Source organism: Syngnathus leptorhynchus, chromosome 14, assembly GCF_054491065.1.
Source record: "Syngnathus leptorhynchus isolate UIUO chromosome 14, UIUO_Slep, whole genome shotgun sequence".
Lineage (NCBI taxonomy): Eukaryota > Metazoa > Chordata > Actinopteri > Syngnathiformes > Syngnathidae > Syngnathus > Syngnathus leptorhynchus.
The window spans coordinates 9,317,570-9,337,199 of record NC_141208.1 but is presented as its reverse complement, the minus strand read 5'-3'; the positions used below and the strand labels follow the sequence as shown (position 1 = coordinate 9,337,199).

At 44.7% G+C, this 19,630-nt stretch overlaps 2 protein-coding genes across 5 annotated transcripts; both read right to left on the bottom strand.

The window, feature by feature from the left end:
• Positions 1-3,183: 3,183 nt before the first annotated feature.
• Positions 3,184-19,537, bottom strand: gpt (glutamic--pyruvic transaminase). 4 transcript variants are annotated; one of them, XM_085930002.1, is made up of 12 exons: positions 19,306-19,537; positions 15,938-16,124; positions 13,466-13,555; positions 12,996-13,104; positions 12,494-12,627; positions 11,961-12,204; positions 11,516-11,595; positions 10,970-11,106; positions 10,633-10,807; positions 10,403-10,558; positions 9,053-9,165; positions 3,184-4,818 (listed from the first exon to the last, which is right to left on the bottom strand). In XM_085930002.1, the coding sequence occupies exons 1-12, from the start codon at positions 19,371-19,373 to the stop codon at positions 4,728-4,730; spliced, it is 1,584 nt and encodes a 527-aa protein (XP_085786128.1). In that variant the 5' UTR covers positions 19,374-19,537; the 3' UTR covers positions 3,184-4,727. The 4 variants fall into 4 exon arrangements, with proteins under 4 accessions (XP_085786128.1, XP_085786129.1, XP_085786127.1 ...); XM_085930003.1 differs by lacking the exon at positions 19,306-19,537 and adding an exon at positions 16,577-16,635; XM_085930001.1 differs by lacking the exon at positions 19,306-19,537 and having other exon boundaries at positions 15,938-16,517.
• Positions 17,028-19,292, bottom strand: fuz (fuzzy planar cell polarity protein). The gene has a single exon (XM_085930005.1). It carries the CDS (start codon positions 18,838-18,840, stop codon positions 17,542-17,544), a length of 1,299 nt encoding a protein of 432 aa, XP_085786131.1. The 5' UTR covers positions 18,841-19,292; the 3' UTR covers positions 17,028-17,541.
• Positions 19,538-19,630: the final 93 nt, after the last annotated feature.

Genomic DNA, 19,630 nt, shown 5'->3' with positions numbered 1-19,630 from the left:
GACTTATATATGTTTTTTTTCATGTTATTGTGCATTTTATGGCTAATGCGACCTATATTCCAGAGCGACTTTTAGTCCGAAAAATACAGTAAAAAGTCTACACACCCCTGTTTAAGGGGGCAGCGGACAAATGGTCATCCGCAATTGTAGGACACATAAACAAATTCCAATAATCCAAGTATGGATATTTTAGGGGGGTGGAAGACACACAAACTCTAGCCGAGAAACCAAGATTCAAACCCATAACTTTCGAGCCATCAAAAAACATCCTATCACACACCGTGCAAAGTATTTTTTTTTGGTATATGTTTTCTCGGATGGATAGATCATATGAGGCACACAGCAACAGAAGGTAACTTTTTCAGGTGTACCTAATGAAGTGGCCTGGAGGGAGTCAAGGTGGGACGCGTTTATTATGTGATACACCTGAGGACATGATGACAGAAGGTGTTGCAGGAGGTGGGAGACAGCAGAAGGTGACACTGTTGCTCTAATAAAAACATTTATATAGAAAGAAATTAGTGTAGATAGAAAGCTTTGTATTTCAGACAACTTGTTTACTGTGCAAAGTCTGTAAAAGCTGTAAAACACTCGTATGGATGTGCAGGGAACGCAGCAGCGGAGGCGTATTTCATTACGGCATAAGACTCAACAATACCTGTCCGTTCCATAGCCAAAAGGTCGTCACGATAACTTCTCAAAGAATTTTTCTACATCAGAGCTATTGCTCGGCTAATTTAGTTTAGTTTCAAAAAGAACCTTCGTAATTTAATAACAGGCAAATCAAACTGTTTGAAAACCAAACACACATCATAGCAACACATGTTGCACTGTGTTCTTTGCTCACACGCTGGTCTTTCACAATTGTCTTTTCTTTCTTCACTTTCTCTTCCCTTCTTCCCTCTCTTGTTCTTTAGCGTGCAGAAAGGCCAAAGCAAAAGGCTGCACTCGACAGCGCCGCTCCGCAGGGGGGAGAACAGATTGCGATATCACGTCGCCCACCCAAAGCTGCTTCTGTGTCCAAGCAATCAAGGCGGAGGCGGAGCATATTTAATTATCACTGTTTTTATATATAAAATAAAATAATATATATTCTATAGCCAGCTTAATATTTTTAATAACCTCCCCGAGGTGTTGATAATAATAATAATAAAAAAAAGAGACTGTGATGTAACGAAGTCAAATTTCTTGTTTGGCACGCTCAAACATGGCGAATAAATTCTTCTTGAATCTTGAATCTTCAATCTAATACACTAAACATTGTATGGCTCATGAAGGACAAAGGATTTCCTTCCTTGCTCGACAACGGCACTGATTGCCAGCAACTGGACGTGCTTTCTTTTTTTAGCTTCCAGTTACTAATTGAATTAAAAGATCAGGTTTTTTGCTTCTTGCAAACCGCACACGTCATCTGCCTGGAAGAGAGGCTGAATCATGTGATGCGCTCATTCCGACTACGTGAACCTGGCGGCAGCGCTCTTATCAATGAGCCTTTGGAGTTACACTCACATAGTTTAGGAGTCACATGATTCCTGTTCAGACTGGTCAAGAGCCTGCTGAAATCAAAATGGTCTACATTCAAGCCCCTCAGCATCAAATCCTTTGGGTCAATGTTGACTGAGTAAATGACATAATGTCCACGCGGTCTATGAGGGATCGCTTGGTGACCACAATCAAAAAAAGTTTGTCACAACAACGTGATCACAAAGGATTATGATAAAACTGAAAACAAGACAGAAGAAAACACAATAAGTCGATTGATTTTCATGGAGATGTCAATCGATGGGGTTGTTTGGTTTGACGGCGTCCGAGAACGCGGTGTCACAATCTGGCGCCGTCGAGATTGAGCAGCGTCGAGGGGTTTAGTGGCAAACACAATCGAGGAGTGTAAACATACTGAGGGCTTTGGGGGGGGGGGGGGGGGTTGTAGGGAGAGATCAATGGCCGCAGTCTGGGATTGATTAATTACCCCTAGAAAGAGAGTAAGGGGTGAGGGCACCAGAGAAACCTGATCAGAACAAGATTTATCACCCAATCTGCCGAGCATCCCTCCCTTTTTGCTCCACGATTTGGCTTCTTTCATTCGTGCCCTTCTCGCCTTAAATTGTCCAAGGACCCCCGCCCCTTCTAAATAAAAGTCACACACGAGCATCTCATTGGGCCACCCTTTTTAATCGCTTTTGCCATTCATCCCAAATCAATGACAAAGATTCTCGCTCGTTGCCACAAATCTCTTTTGCCACTGGAATGTTGTTTTATTATTATCATTTTCAGCAGTTATTGCTTAAATCCTCTTTAATCCTGCTTTTTACGTCTACAGAAACCAACGACTGTACATGTTTGGGCTTGATAATTGATGAAAATTGTGAGATAAGTTTATTAGTTTGGGAAAATAGTTTACTATCAAAACACAGAGGGACACTGATATACTGTTAGTACTGGTTTTATGTTATTCATTGCACCTGCTCTTCCTCAATATATGCATTTAAACGTGTTTGCATTATTTTAAAGTGCATTTAAAGTCTTTCAAACAATATACGAGTGATCGCCGTGGATGAAGAGTTGATGGGAGCATTTTACCCCAAATCTCTTGGGATTGAGGTGAACATTTCCCAAATATGAATGACTTGGGGGGAGGGGGGGGCTTCCCTACAGGTGCTCTGGGTATCGTTGGCATGGAGACAACTCATGCTATCAAGTCCACCCCCCCCCCCCGCCACACACAATGAAGCAGAAAAAGGAGTGCAGAGAGAATAGAAGAGCAGTCGTCATAGCTAAGACAGCCACATGACAGCGCTGTCCCTGCCCGTGTGTCCCCTTACATCGGCAGGCCCGCTAATGATGACCTTTGGTAGCGGCGGGCGAGCCACCCCATTTAATTTGGTATTCGGTTGCGTGCGTGTGTGTGTGTGGGGGGGGGGGCGCTGGACCGAACGCTCTGAGGGCCTCCAGGTCGAGAAAAAGGACGGCTGGCCGCAATTAGGATTTCGGGAGCCCTTTGTCAACTTTAATTGAAGTTGACAGACACTATGGATGAGGAAGAACAAGACAGTCCAAAACCCCTTCAAACTGCATGATTCACTCTCTCACTGTCTCCCCGTACAGTCCATCATGTCATGCACACAGACTGCAGCGCCATCCGTCTTGGGAAAGTGCATTCCGGGCAATAAAAAAGATGACAGATTAATTAATAACACGGTAATTGTGCTATATTAACCAAACATAACGGAACATAACTTATTGATACTTCAATCTTAAGACACCTGACAGCTTGACACAATAGTTGGTCTCGATGAAGTCACACATTCAATTCAAATTTTTCAAGAAATAAATCTAAAGTAACACATTCAATTCAATCAATTTTTCTGCAATCTAAAATATAAAATAATAATGAAAAATTATATTTTTATGCATTTTTTATCTACCCCATTAACATTTAGTATACAATTTTTACAACATAGCTTAATGGCAACCGACCAAACCGTTTCTTCTCTTTCCAATTGCTTGAATTGAATTCACATTTGGATCTCCATCCATCCATTTTCTGAATTGCTTAATGATATCCAGCAAAAAAAGTGAGTTATTCTTTAACTTCATAACAACAAAAAACTCTTCAGATCAGATTCCTGTAGTGCTGATGAATGTCTGCATTAATGACGACTTGTTGCCTTGACTTCATTTCAATTAGCTACATTCACTCAGCGATCAGTGGGCTGGACCCTGCGGTCAATATGAACAATGGATGAAATGACGCCAGATGGGCGGCTCACAGTGATTAGCTGTCAAATACTAAATACTCAACCAACAACAACCGAGGACAACCTACTCAAAGGCATTGGAGATATAATCACTTTTGATTTTATTTATAACGCATGCAGTTAATAACTTGTCAAATAATGATACAAGTAGATTTAAATAAAAATGTTTTAGTCATTCTCAAAATTCTTTGCAACAAAGGGTTCCTCTCGTCTAGTGCATGGGTAGGCAACTCTCAAGCACATTCCCTTTTTTCAAAATAGCACAGACAGTTGATTCTTAGGGTCTCTGCTATTTTTGCACTATTTGGCTTAGCATTATTAAAAAACACAACATTGAAACTTTTTTCCTTTCAGTGGGACTTACTATGGAAACTGAAAGTAAGTCTACCTACCCTCTTTTAGAGCAGCTTTGCACACAATGTAGGGTTGATTAATGCCTTAATAGCTTTTTCCATTTTGTCACCCCTCAGCATGCTTTCATTATTGTCCACAGCTAGAGGAAAATGATCATGATTTCTGCGTAAATACATGTTTAAAAAGAAAAAAGCTGTAAAAGTGTAGCCTCGAGAGTGACATTTATTTTGAGCATGCAAAGATGACTTTCTGCATATATTCTCTGTCATATACTTCATGGTTTGTTTGTTTTTAAGCAGCGATGATTAGTATTTTTTTTTATTTAATAAAAACAATTTAATTAAAAAAATCCTTGGCACATATTCTTTCCTACTTACCAACCACGCTGTACTACAATTTTGACGCAAAGTTAGTATTAAGTGCCCTTATTAGGACGTCTGCATTCTGCAAACTTCCATGAGGAGGAGGGAAGTGCGATAGAAAAAAAAAAAAAAAAAAAAAAAGAGTCAATGTGAAGGCACTTCAAAAAAGAAAAATGTGGAGGATCGGGATTTTGGCAGTTCTTCAACGTGTGTGTGTGTGTGTATATGTGTGTGTGTGTGAAAGAAAGGGGACTTAGGAGTACTGCTTGGTGAACCTTTGGTGGAACTCCTTCACTTTGCTCAAGAGAACCTTCAGCTTGTCGGTGGGAGGCAGGATGGTCATCCTGAATAAGGAGAAAGGTTTAAAAGACGTGAACATACCACATTTTACTTTTTTTTTCAAGTAGTTCCATGAGAAATGGCTGGCAATATTTTCCAATTTTTTTGTCGTCAGAAATGACTGACCTCGACCGCAGTGGCAGCAGACTCACTTCACAAATAGCATCCATGTTTGAACTGCCCACTTTTTTTTTTTAGATTCTTGTCATATTCTCCATAAGATAATTAAAATATATATCAAGCCACTCCATTCCGAATTGAAGTCCTGAAATTTGTAGTCCTCCCCCCATCCCTGCTGCCTTTTAACATCCATAGGAAGGCTGTCAGAGAACAAGAGGACCAAGTTGTTAAACCGAGCCATGCGTCTTCAGCAGTGGAGCGTGTAAAGATTTCCCCGGACTTTGAAGGATCACCGTTAAGAGAAGTGGTTCGATAGCGACGATAAAGCATAAAGCTTCTCCTCCTAATTTTGCAGCGGCGAATACAAAAACAATTGATCCATTTACTGCAGAGTCAATTAGAAACTCTGGACTCAAATACATAGAGGAATTAATTAAGATGCTGCTCCAAAAAGTTCATTCATGAGGACAGCATAGCGATTTTTAACATCTTGAGCATTTTTTAAAATGTGAGCGAGCCCACAAAAATGGATGTTCGTGTTTCTCTTATTGTGTGCTAAAATCACATAACAATCTTAAATTAATACAATAAAAAAAATGTAAACATAAACAAATTTCAATTGCTTGAAAATACAAAAAAAGACTTGAATGAAATTGTCAAATTGTTAACAAATGTAAAAAAAAAAAGCACTGACTACAAACAATGTACCGTAATTTTCGGACTATAAGTCACTCCGGAGTATAAGTCACACCAGCCATAAAATGCACAATAAAGTGAAAAAAAACCCCATATATAAGTCGCACCGGAGTATAAGTCGCACTTTTGGGGCAAATTTATTTGTCACAATCCAACACCAAAAACAGACATGAACCAGCAACAACAGGCTAAACGATACGTTATGCTAACGTGACATATACACATACGAGGAGCTGAGAACGGGCCTGACGTAACATTCAGAGTTATTCAAGTAAGTATTACATAAATAACATGTTTCTCAAACCATCTGTGTCACTCCAATTCATTAAATCCATCGATCTTGCTTTATGTGAACAATGCCGCGTATGCGCCACATATGCTGACGTCGAACCCGTTGTAAGTTGCATTTCTAATTATTCCACAGACCCATATAACGATATATAAAGTATATTTCAAAGAACTATCATATTACAACAATATTATCAAACCATCTGTCACTCCAAATCATTAAATCCATCGATCAAATTCCTTGTTCTTTATGTCAACAACGCTGCGCGTACGCTGCAGAGCTCTAGTATATAATTATATTGTAGTGTTAACAAAGTACCAGGAAAGACGTGCGTTTGGTAAACGTCTCTTTATTTAACAAAACAAGAGTTCAACGAGCCAACAACTACTGAACTTCCAGCCACGGAGGTGGAAGAGAGCTCCATAAAATAGGACCGGGCGTGCGTAAAAGCCATGTCCGAGCCCCATCCACCGTTCCCGGACAGCCACCCGGCCGAGCGCCGGCCCCCGACTTCCATCCACGGTGAAAGAGAGCTCCCGTCGAGAAGGACCGGGCGTGCGTAAAAGCCATAATAGTTTTTCAAACCTTCTGTGTCACTCCAAATCATTAAATCCTTCAAACTCTTCGTCCTCCGTGTCACTTACAAACAAAGCCGCTAATGATGCCCTGTAGTACGTGGGGTTAGGGGGTTAGAATCTCCCGAGGGACACGGTCGAACGCCTTCTCCAAGTCCACAAAACACATGTGGACTGGTTGGGCGAACTCCCATGCACCCTCGAGTATCCTGCCGAGGGTGTAGAGCTGGTCCACTGTTCCATGGCCAGCATGAAAGCCACACTGCTCCTCCTGAATCCGAGGTTCGACCTCCCGACGGGTCCTCCTCTCCAGCACCCCTGAATAGACCTTACCAGGGAGGCTGAGGAGTGTGATTCCCCTGTAATTGGAACACACCATCCGGTCCCCCTTCTTAAAGAGGGGAACCACTACTCCAGCCTGCCAATCCAGAGGCACCATCCCCGATGTCCACGCAGTGTTGTAGAGGTGTGTCAGCCGTGACAGCCCCACAACATCCAGAGCCTTTAAGAACTCCGGGCGGATCTCATCCACCCCCGGGGCCTTGTCACCTAGGAGTTTTTTAACTACCTCAGCGACTTCGACCCCAGAGATTGGAGAGTCCGCCTCAGAGTCTCCAGGCCCTGCTTCTACAATGGAAGGCGTGTCGGTGGAATTGAGGACGTCTTCGAAGTATTCTCTCCACCGACTCACGACATCTCGAGTCGAGGTCAGCAGCACGCCATCTCCACTGTAAACAGTGTTGACTGTGCATTGCTTCCCCCTCCTGAGACGCCGGATGGTGGACCAGAATTTCCTCAAAGCCGTCCGGAAGTCATTCTCCATGGCCTCGCCAAACTCCTCCCACGCCTGGGTTTTTGCCTCAGCAACTGCCGAAGCCGCGTTCCGCTTGGCCATCCGGTACCTGTGAGCTGCCTCCGGAGTCCCGCAGGCCAAAACGGCCTGATAGGACTCCTTCTTCAGCTTGACGGCATCCCTTAGCGCTGATGTCCACCAGCGGGTTTGGGGATATCCGCCACGACAGGCACCGACGACCTTACGGCCACAACTCCAGTCAGCTGCCTCAACAATGGAGGCACGGAACATGGTCCACTCAGACTCAATGTCCCCCGCCTCCCCCGGGACGTGGGAAAATCTCTGCCGGAGGTGGGAGTTGAAGCTCTTCCTGACAGGGGATTCTGTCAGACGTTCCCAGCAGATCCTCACAGAGCATTTGGGTCTGCCAGGTCGGACCGGCATCTTCCCCCACCATCAGAGCCAACCCACCACCAGGTGGTGATCATTTGACAGCTCCACCCCTCTCGTCACCCAAGTGTTCAAAACATGTGGCCGCAAATCCGATGACACGACTACAAAGTCGATCATCGAACTGCGGCCTAGGGTGTCCTGGTGCCAAGTGGACACATGGACACCCTTATGCTTGAACATGGTGTTCATTATAGAAAATCTGTGTCGAGCACAGGAGTCCAACAATAGAACACCGCTTGGGTTCAGATCGGGGGGGCCGTTCCTCCCAATCACGCCCTTCCATTGCCCAGATGAGCATTGAAGTCACCCAGTAGAACGATGGAGTCCCCGGAAGAAGCCCTCTCCAGCACTTCTTCCAGGGACTCCAAGAAGGGTGGGTACTCTGAACTGCCGTTTGGTGCATAGACACAAACAACAGTCAGGACTCGACCCCCTACCCGAAGGAGGTGGGAGGCTACCCTCTCGTTCACCGGGGTGAATCCCAATGTGCAGGCGCCCAGCCGGGGGGCAATAAGTATGCCCACACCTGCTCGACGCCTCTCACCGTGGGCAACTCCAGAGTGGAAGATAGTCCAGCCCCTCTCGAGAGGGCTTGTACCAGAGCCCAAACTATGTGTGGAGGCAAGTCCGACTATGTCTAGTCGGAACTTTTCTGCCTCACACACTAGCTCAGGCTCCTTTCCAGCCAGAGAGGTGACAAGAGCCAGATTCTGCAGCCGGGTATCGGACCGCCAAGGTCCCCCCCCAGCTCACTTTACACCTGACCCCTTTGGCCCCTCCTACAGGTGGTGAGCCCATCAGAAGAGGGACCCACGTTTTCTTTTCGGGCCTCCTTAAATTAATTTGTAAAATAATATTTAGAAATAAAAAATAAAATGTAAAAATATAAAAATTAAATAATTTCCAAAAAAGTTAACGAAAGAAACTGCCAGGAAATGCAAAGAACTACTTGGGGGTAGAAGATGAAAAAGCAGATGGTAGGCTAATTGTTAGCGACATTACGGGAGCAAACTCCCCTTGCCATTATTGTGGTGAATGACTCGGGAAACTCGTTCCAGAAACCAATTGGTTTAGCCAATCTTTGTGTTGAGAACACACAGAAGGATTGTTTTAGCAGGCATTTAGGATATGGTTAACATTTACCGTTTTTTTGCCTAGATTTGGAAGTTAAAATAAAAACACTTTTAACACACTCCGCACCACAGGATAATTGCCATCGAACAATCAGGCCTCTGCTGACTTGAAAGGATGAAAATTACTCAAATTTGGCATGATTATATGCGTGTGTGCATGTAGGCCTACTGTTTTCTTACCTGAAGTGGTAGGTCCCGTCCTTCTGCCCGAAGCCGCTCCCAGGAACAAGGCAGATGCCCGTCTCCTCCAGCAGTCTCATGCAGTAGAACATATCGGGTTCTTGGCCTTTTGACTGTGTGATACAAATGGCAAAGAGTTGTCCTTCTGTGTAATTTGAATTTGCAGGCCTTTATTCAAACACATGACATTATTTCAAATTGACGGTGCATTCATGATGATTCACTTGCTGGTTTGGTTCGTAATATGTCAGAAAATTGTGGATCATTTATTCCAATTTTTTTTTCCAGATTTTCAGTAACTAGTCCCATCAACACAACCAAAATTTGTGCATTTTTGTGGAGTGGACAGGGGCTTCAGTTTTGTTACCATTTAAAACTAGGATTGTTTGGCCTTTAGCAGAAATTTGAGTTCTACTGAGAACCACTCTAGCTGATGTGTTGTGGTACACATGGTATTCTTAGAACTCCTCTATTTCGTGAATGCACCTTTGTCTAAGAAAACCATACAACAGTTCAGATTAAACAAGAAGTGAGGCCAAATGAAAGCAAATGCACTTTTTTTTTAACCGGCTTGTGAATTAATGAATTAAAACTGGAAAGCTCTTGAGTCTTGTTCGCAATTGTTGCCCTGCTTACATTTGTAGAAGAGCGTACTTTCAAGGGTCACTCGAACGCAGGAGCAACCTTCAGAGACTTCAAACAGCAACATAACGTACTCAATTTGAACAAAAAGCAATAGATTCCGCTCGGAGGCGACGCGCAATATACGAGGGCGCTAATGGATTGCGCAGGCCGCTCGCTTTAACTACGTCCCATGGCGTGGCCGCTAGAAAATCCGTTGCTCGCCCCGAGTGCCGACGCCAAGCAATCGCGCCACTCGGATAGCCGATGACGCCGAGGGAAGTTAACGAGGATCAATTGGCGGGTCAGCTGACCTTTTCAAGTGGGAAGCTAATCAGATTCTCTCTCTTTGCAGACAACCGTGTCGCCTTAAAGAGCTTATTTAACGCAGAGACATGCTGTGAAAGAGTGCAAGTGTATTAAATGAAGGCTTTGAACAGAAACATTAGCTCGCTAATGCTAACGTTAGCAGGACCCATTAGGGCTTAGTTTGGGCTACAAATATCATTTTTGAGGATGGCACCAGGGTAGTCGTGTGGTTAATATGTCTCCCACCCAGTTCTCAGGTCACGCATACATCTTTTTGACAGGTATCTGACTCCGTAAACGACCAGCCCGGGAGGGAGACCGCCTCTTACCAAAGTTCAGCTGCAATAGGCTCCAGCTCACCCGAATGACATCACCATTCTTATGCCGAAATACTTTTAGTTGGCAAAGTGGAATACATACTGCGGCTTCTTTGACAGCTTTCTCTGGAATGCTGATACGAGGAAAGGAGTACATGGCGCCCTGCACAGGATTGCAACTGATGCCAGGCACTGTATTAAGCACCTCCTCTGTCAATCTGGCCTTGTCTGCTAAGGCACTGAGGGTGGCTGTACGTTCCTGAACGACAAGAAAAACAACAAACGCATTCACTAAAACATGCATAAAAAAAATTGGAGGAGATTTTAATGTACCTTCATAAATTTATCATACGACGGCTCTCCGGGCTGCGGCGGGTTGACCACCAGGTCCATCAATGCCTGTCCGGGAACGGGCGGGCACAGGCGCACAGACACCAGCTTGGTCAGTTGGGCCTTGACTTCGTCATCCATGTTGATGATCTCCATGTAGCCGCCGCGGAAGCCACACCTCAGAGGAAAACAGAGGAAATGCAAAATGAGTAGCGTTAAGACTGGACAAATCACAAGTCTAGAATCATGACAAAATCTTAATTCAGATTTGTTTTTTAGGTCTCTGCAAATTTTAAGATGTACATATGCCTGGAATAGGGGTTTAAGAGTCTTCACTTACTCTCCCATGTAACATTTTGAGGTAGAGTGAAAGGAGGCCAGCTCCACCGTGTTGGAGTACTCGGGCCCCATCTCAAAGAGCACCTTCTTGAACGAGTGGAACTGGCACCCGTCAGCGTACACATTATCCTGGTACACCTGGCGAAGATGGCGATATGATGAGAGCATGTACACATGTTTCTTTTGAGAGAGAGAGAGAAAGAGAGAGAGAGAGAGAGAGAGAGAGAGAGAGAGAGAGAGAGAGAGAGAAAAGAGAGAGAGAGAGAGAGAGAGAGAGAGAGAGAGAGAGAGAGAGAGAGAGAGAGAGAAAGAGAGAGTGAGTGAGTGAGTGAGTGAGTGAGTGAGTGAGTGAGTGAGTGAGTGAGTGAGTGAGTGAGTGAGTGAGTGAGTGAGTGAGAGAGAGAGAGAGAGAGAGAGAGAGAGAGAGGAAGAGACGAAGACAAAGAGCGAGAGCAAGAGCAAGAGAGAGACAGAGAGAGGGAGAGACAGAGAGAAAATGAGAGAGAGAGAGAGAGAGAGAGAGAGACAAAGGTTGCAGAGCGGTCACCTCGTCAGCCATGAGGAACAGACGCTCCTTGGCGGCAAATCGGATGACGTCTTCGATGCACTTTCTGTTCTGAACCTGGCCTGTGGGCAGAGAGGGTCATTGAGCCTGAGCCATAGGGTTGTGTTTCTTTGCAATCCATCTCGGGCCCCTTTCTGGCTGCATCCATGTATGAAAATAGACTTCACTTTGCGCGAGACTTAAACTGGGCACATAAAAAGGGCCCCCAGTATTTTCTTGTGTAGCCTCTTTGGTGTACTCCATTTGAAGAGGCCACCATAGCAGGATCTGACAAATGTAAAAAAGAGTGTTTACTCAGTTGCCATGGCGACAGCTGGTGAGTTCTCGGTGAGGAAAATAAGTACGATACAGCTGATTGTTTTAGGGTTACCCCACCTCTTCAAGAAGAATGTTTTGATGCTAAACTTAATACTCAAGGGGTCTTTACCAGTGGGGTTCCCAGGGTTGATGACACACAGGGCTCGGGGGTTGCAGTGGCTCCGGGCCTTGTCCAGAGCCCGCTGCAGCTCACTGATGTCCATGCTCCAGCACGCCTCCTCGTTGAGGTAGTAGTTGATTTGCACGGCGCCCAGCTCGGCCAGCGCTGCTGAGTAGAGAGGGTACTGCGGGATGGAAATCATGACGCCGGTGCGGGACGTGCCCTCGCCGCATACCAGCAGTTTGAGCATTGTCTAAAGAAGACAGAAAAAAATAGAGGGGTAAAACATATACAAATGATGCCGTTAACAAGCAACAACATGGCAGCATTGCAGTTTTTAGTTTTTTAATTGTAAGTCAAAACTTCATTGACTTGGAGAGCATAACAAGCTGCAAGCATGATTCATTACTGATATCTGGTGGTCTAAGCATGCTACTACAACAACAAGGATGAAGGCGAACCAATTAAGTGGTCACTGTGCGTTACTTCTATAATTGATTGAATTAAGAAAAAAAATAAAACACATTAAAAGAAAACCTTACCACAATGCCATCGCTGGCCCCTGTGGTAAGGTAAATGTCGTCGGGGTCGCAGTGCACGCCGCCGTCCCTTTGTTGCACGTAGCGGGCCACGTCATGTCGCACAGAGTCGATGCCTTGACTGGCACTGTATGAACCTGAAGAACAGAAAAATAAACAACAAATGAAATAACAAATGAAATTATAAAAATTTATCATTATAATCTGGTTCTGATCCAAATCAAGATCGTTCAACCTTGGCAGAAGTCTGCCTTCCACTACTGTGCGCATTTAGTTGTAAGAGGTTATCTAACTTGATATATATTTATAGTGAGCTGAGTCAAAAGTTCATCAAACAACCACCATGACTTAGGTTGCCCACCCCCGCTCCAAAGGTTCCACTACAAGTTTCCATGACAACACAGCGCCACAAAGCGCCCCCCTGCTCGGATGAGGAACACAGGAGGCGTAAACCGCTGTCATGTATACAAAAGCTGTTTGAAGAAATACATCATGTGCAACACACCCATACTGTTGCCACCGCAGGACTGAAGGATGCGGCGCGCTCGACTCTTTGCGTCTTCTGGGAACATGTTGTTGTTGAGCAGTTCGGGGTAGGAGCACAGCGCCAGTACCTTTGAAACCATACAGGGACAGGAGGTATTATTTATAATTGATTGCAAATCAATTAAACACACTTGTTTGACATTGCAGTGCCAACTATGAAGTGCTGCCTCTGACATTAAAAATAATGTTCTTTTCTTCCTCAAGGTTTGCTTGTTTTTGCAAAAAAGTAGCTAAACGTATATGAGAAAAGCGAGACTGATTTCAGCAAGACAAGTAATAAGGTGTGTTGAGCATACTATGTTTCTTGAACTTAGCATGTCACAAGTTTGCTATTAAGACAGCTGTGGACTGTTTTAAAATATGTTAAAAAAAAACAAAAACATGATACACTCCTTGAAAGAATTTTGGTTAAAATGGGGAGGAGCTAACCTGTCGAAAGAAGGTGATTGGCTGCTGACCCATGGCGTGTGCATCACCAATGTTAGCCTTGATGACCTCCTGGAAGGGCTTCTTCCTCCCCTGCGTGACACAAACACGAAAAATCAAGTCAAGCTTTTATTTTGTGCCTGACTTTTTTTTTTTTTTGGTTTGGCTGACACTTTGTTGTTAAATTCCAGTGCTTGGACAAAATTAAATGTTAACAGATTTTGACTCATAAAACGATGGGAGGCTGAGAGCAATGCAGCAGCGGCAGGCTGAAAAACACATGCTTGGATTCATTAAAGTGGCTGTTAGTTAGTTTGCCGCTTTGGCTCACATATTAACCTCTTCCTTATGTCTACCGAAAATATCCATAGCGCATTCTCACTGATGTCTTGTGACCCAGAAACACACATTACACAGACATACTTTAACAACCTAAGTGATGGCAGAGTTTACGGCATCTATAAACGTAAGGAGGTCTGTTTTCCGGGGCTGTAATGTAAAGTTTGCGTGGTTGGCTCGAGCAGCCGCGAGCCAGGAGGGAGTTAAAAGCAAACATTAACTGACACGTGCACAAATAAACAAGGAGGAGGCGCATGAGGAGAAGCGGGGCACTTTCACAATCAACATTCCCATTAAATCAAAACAACCTGTTTGTCCAGTTAAACGGAAGAAATATGAGTCTGTTCAACATGTTATCCTTTATCGTTTTTTAAAGACTTGAGTATTCATTGAGTAGTTAATTGTTTGAAATGGTCACATTGAGAAAGTGAGGGAGGAGGAGAGTGTGCAGTTTCGTGATGTAATTTTAATTCGTAATACAAACATGACTCAGTATGCGGTTATTTTGTTTACCTTGCAGCCAAAAGAAGAACAGGAAAAAAACAGGTTGTACAAATATTAATGAACTTTTGTTCACAGTACTTTTTATTTGTCAGAAAACCTCATTAGGCAGGTCGCCATGATGTGAGCCGAGACTGATAAGACAATTAAATAGCATGTTTTGTCTGTTTTTCTTTAAGGAACAAGCAGCCTAAAAACACTCATTTTGATTCATTCCTTATTTTAGGCAGCAAACTGGTGGGCTTACAGGTGCAGTTCATTGAAGTCTGCCCACAGTAGGTGGATGCTACATTAGTGGAATAATGTTAGTGAATGTTCAGAAAGGCTTCTTCTTTATGGTCTGCATGCCACCATTGTGTCAGAACCTGTGGGAAGACGAACAGAAAAGCCTTGTGTGTGTGTGTGTGTGTGTGTGTGTGTGTGTGTGTGTGTGTGTGTGTGTGTGTGCGTGTGCGTGTGCGTGTGCGTGTGCGTGTGCGTGTGCGTGTGTGTGTGTGTGCCCCAGTTGATTATCAGCTTGCATGCCCATGAGGACAAAACAAAGGCAGCAATGTACAAAGTGCATGTACACAGAACCTTTCGTGGGATGCTTGCCAAATGGTGGTAGCAAGACTTTTTTCCCGAGTTTGTTAAACAAAGCTTATGAAAATATACAGTAAGTATACAGTAAATTTCATTGGTTGATAAAGGTGAAATTTAACCGTCAATTAAGTAATTGGTTGAAGCCAAGTTGCTGAATCAATTTTGTCTCAGTTGCAGGATGGTTGACATCCTAACAACTAGACCACTGGGCTATTTTACTTGAGGTTGATAGTTTAACAGTTTTGCCACTCAGCAAGGACATATGAGATAAAGTCAGGCAACAGGTGCAATTGTCTACAGAGGGGGAAATTGAAACAAAATGTCCAAACCAGTAGTTAAACAGATTAGGAAATGTCACTAGAGACTTCTGTTGGGATAAAACCTCAATGATTAACCAACGGATGGACTTTGCCAAGAGGATATGGGCACAATCGTCCAAGTAATAACCCGCTGAGTCATCATCGGGGGTATTTCTGAAGTGGCAATGACACACGCGAGAAGCTTTTAGCAAGAGAAAGTAAATATACCTTGTCCATTTTCATCCCAGTGATAACGCAAGACCGTCACTGAAATCACTGTTCAGGTGGCACATGAGCAAATGGGTGCTATTCATCACATGGATGCCAAATTGTTGGAAAAGTTATGTAAGCATCTTTACGCTCCTGAGATACTTTTATTAGGTATGCCAAAATAATTAAATAAGAGTTAATGCAAAATAATTTGTGATAATAATGATAATACATATTTTGAGGAAAGCTCGACATGCCCCGAAACTACATTCAAACTCCCATCAGTGTCATATTTTTGTTGTTTAATAAAGCCTTTTTTCCTGGGATTAACCTGCGAAAATATCTTTTAAAATTACTAAATTGAAGCCATTTATAAGCAAAATTGTTATTTCAAGCCATGTAGAATGATGCAAACCACAATAATAGCATGATTATGTTTGTGTGTCTCATAATGTGAGAGATGAGTGAACATTTGCAAGCAATTAAGGATGCAACGAATCACAAATGGCTAAAAGTTCATTTTAGTGATGGAAAAGTGACGCACCTCGGAGAGCTCTTTCTCCAGCTCCACCGCCCGCTGCACGATGGGCCCCCGCACGGCGTACTCCACCATCTTCACGGTGGGGTTCATGGTATCGATGGTCAGGACCTTGCCACGCGGCGAGGTACCGTTCTCGGTCACGCTCTCCTTGGGCAGACCGCAACGCGTGGCGCTCAGGCCGGCCATGGCTCTGGCGGACACAAGGGGAGAGGTCAGTGAACGCACCGCGGGTACAAAGCCACAGCTAACGGCTAACGGTTCACCCCGGATTCGAGGCAAACTGAGTCGGGCAATTTTTCCGGGTGACAGCCTCCCTATCCTCGCCGCTGCCATGTTCCCCTGATAATTTTTAGAGGAGTTAAATCGAATAAAGTTCAACGATAAGCTGAGCAACTGCTGCCGCCACCTTGAACGAGAGTCCCTATGAACTTTGATCAGGGTGCGAGATCGAACTTCCTCAAAAATAAAATGGTGGTACAAAAAATATTCCCGAGTTCTTCCCAGTCATCCACTACGTGTGGATTTTTTTTCTTTTTGGAAGAAGAAGAGGGGGTTGGAATGAACTGTGCACACATGGCAATGCTTTCAAGACGAGGGTAACCCTCCCCCTTTTTGGGTGTTATCCCTCCCCTTCCAACGCACCAAGTTCGGTTCTGCTCAGGTTTTTTGGACCCTGACGTGGTGAGTGGGGACGAGGATGGATGCAATTCACAGAGATACAGATTGACGGCGAACGCACCACGGAGGATACATTGAAGGAGTTTTTCCCCAAATGCAAAAATAAGCAGCTCGGGATGCTCCTCCTATTTCAGCCTCACCCCCTTTTATTCAAATGAGAGCCGCTTTGGTGTCGCTAATGCATGTTTTGACGTTGTTATGGCAATAAGGTGGATTTTCTCAAATGGGCCTTGAGCTGAATAACCCGCAAGAAAAGTAATTATGTTAATGTGAACTATATTACGTCCATTATAAACAAAATAATTTTTATATTTTCAAGGGAACGAATGATTTTTGATCATACTCTGTTATTTTATATTACAGTATATAATTAATGTAGACGTATTAATCTAAAAAAATAACAGAACAAGCACAGTTGGGATAGAATAAATGTAATTAAAAAATAAGTATTACCAATAACATATGGATCACTCTTCCATGGAAATGTCTGATTGCAGGGGCATCACTTGTACGCAGCCCCATTTCAAGTCACCCCATATTCATTTGGGTATATGTCTGGGCTCTGGCCTTTTTTTGTGTCACCAAAAAGAACAAACTATGAGAGTAACTACCCATGACGTGATTCAATTTCTTATATTCAAAATGCAGAAAAATACCCAAATGAAAAAGAATCAAAGGTCATATTTTAGTTTTGATCATAATATTCTTCACATTATTTCACATAGCATATAATAGTCATTCATATACAGTAGATCTCTCCACCATGCAAAACATACTGTTAAGCATGATCATCTTTGCAGGCAGAATAAGTCTTCCCTGTAAATTGATCGAACTGTAGAGGTGACAATGATTGTGTCCAAAGAGTGTGCTGATACAGGTTGTTAATTCACAGAATGATCAGGCTTTGGTGGACGTCAGAAATAAGTTCGTTAGAAACTAGTAGCAGCAGTGATACTGGAGAGAGTTTGTGCGGCAATGGTGTTCAGAGCAAATGTCGGCGCCGTTAGCGGTGTCAGAAGGAAGAGTCGGTGCTGCGGCGTCTGCAGCGCAAAACATTTACACTCATCTGTGACTAAATAACACTTCAGTGGCTGGTGAGAGAATCCACGTACAAAGTCCTCTGTGTTCTCCGGGTGGGCGCCCCCCTCCACCTCTTCGGCAGCCTCCGCTTCCTCCTGCTTGAAGTAGCGCGTGGTGCAGAAGATGTAGAAGAGTTTGAGGAGCTCCCAGCGGCGAGCCTCGGAGGGTGAGGGTGGGTCACTTTGTGGACGGGCGCAGGAGATGGAGCGATGGCTCTCGCGGTGGATGAGGAGGAAGGCCAGGACGTCGGGGCGCAAGGTGACGGATGTGGGAAGGCGGTGTTCGCCGACGGCGAGGCAGTTCCTCAGGGTGTCCGTCAGGGGTGACCAGAAGCGGCACACGAGGGTGCTTTCGGCACCCTGCAAGGACGGCGCGGGGCCACACAGTACGCACACGTCGGCCCCCGGAAGCAGCTGAAAGCGAAGAAGACGGTGGGCAACGGTGGGGCTGCCCTGAGGAAGAAACACCGGGTAGTCACAGGAAGCGGCGCCAGAGTCAGAAAGGGCCCGCATCAAAGCCAAGACCAGGACTATTTCCTGAGGGGCCAGGCGCCACCACATCTCTGTGGCGGCGGCGACCCGCCCGTGGATCAGGAGGCAGCCAAACTCGCTGTCGGCGGCTTTGGTGAAGCCCTGCACGGCCTCCTGGAGGAGGGACGGCTGAGGGGGCAGCAGACAGTCGGCACAATGCGTCAGCTGGCCCAGGATGCCGGGGCGCCGCTCCTCCAACAGTTCGTCAATTAGGCTGAAGCAAGAGCGCAGGTCCTTTTTCAGACGCTCCAAGTTCCTGGCGTTGACCAGCTCGTCCTGGCCCAGCACCATTACCATGCAGCTCCACACGTTCTCCAGGAGGCGCTGGAGACACAGGTGCTCCCCTTTGCTGCTATCCGCACCCTGACCTGCCTGGTGACTGGCGCTCACAGCGATGAGCATCACGCTGTCCTGAAAGACTCGCCACACTACTCTCCCGCCACCTTCAGTCTCACAGCTAGACAACACCACCCCTTGTCCACTTCCAAACATATGAACACCATTGAGGGAACCAATGACTGAGAAGGGGAGCTGCCTGGAGGCCCCCCTTGTGAATAGGGGAACCCCACTGCTGGCTGTGAGGCACACAAGCTGTATGGACCCCTCCTGGAACATCATGCTAAGGCTGGGCGATACTTTGTAGTTATTATGAAGCCTGAAGCGTTATAATGAAGCCTTCAAAAGTGCTTCGGCACATGGAGACCAAGCATCCCGCATTAAAATGGCGCAAAAAAAACCCACTGTAAGTAGCCCCAACCTAAATATTCATGATCTTTTTTTTTCTAATGGACAATATTAAAAACAAAACAATATTTGTTCTTTATGAACGCAAAAAGACATCAATCCGAATTTTGTGATTATTTTCACTGATAATATTTTATTTCAAGGATTTATCGCCCAGCCCTTCATCCTGCTTTAGGATAGTCATGTAGCATGCTAGTTCGCTATTCATTAGCATTAAACTAGTTACAGACATCAAACTACGACTACCATGCAGCAAAGGTGGAGGTTTTCTTTTTTGCTCTCCACCAGCAGCTTTAAACCAAGGGGAATGAACATGCTGGGTTAAGGGAAACGGGTTACCGTCGTTTCCACAGCAACGCGGTCCCATGATTCATTTCTTCGACTGGCGTCTGCAAGGAGCGTTTCATTGTGGCCGGTTCAAAAGCACCTTTTACGGTACATTCGTTGTCACGCTGCCGCCTTTTGGTGCACGACAGTCGACAGATAGACAGACCTCGGTCCCTCGCGGTTCTTTTGTTAGCTTGTTCCTCTTTTTTTTGCGTGAGGATGACACCGGTCTCCTCAAGTCTAATTCTTCTTCTACTACTAAATTTAGTTATTAAGGTGGTTGGTGGATATGTTTACGCCACCATCTGGCAATAGTGGGAATCACGTTGAACAGATT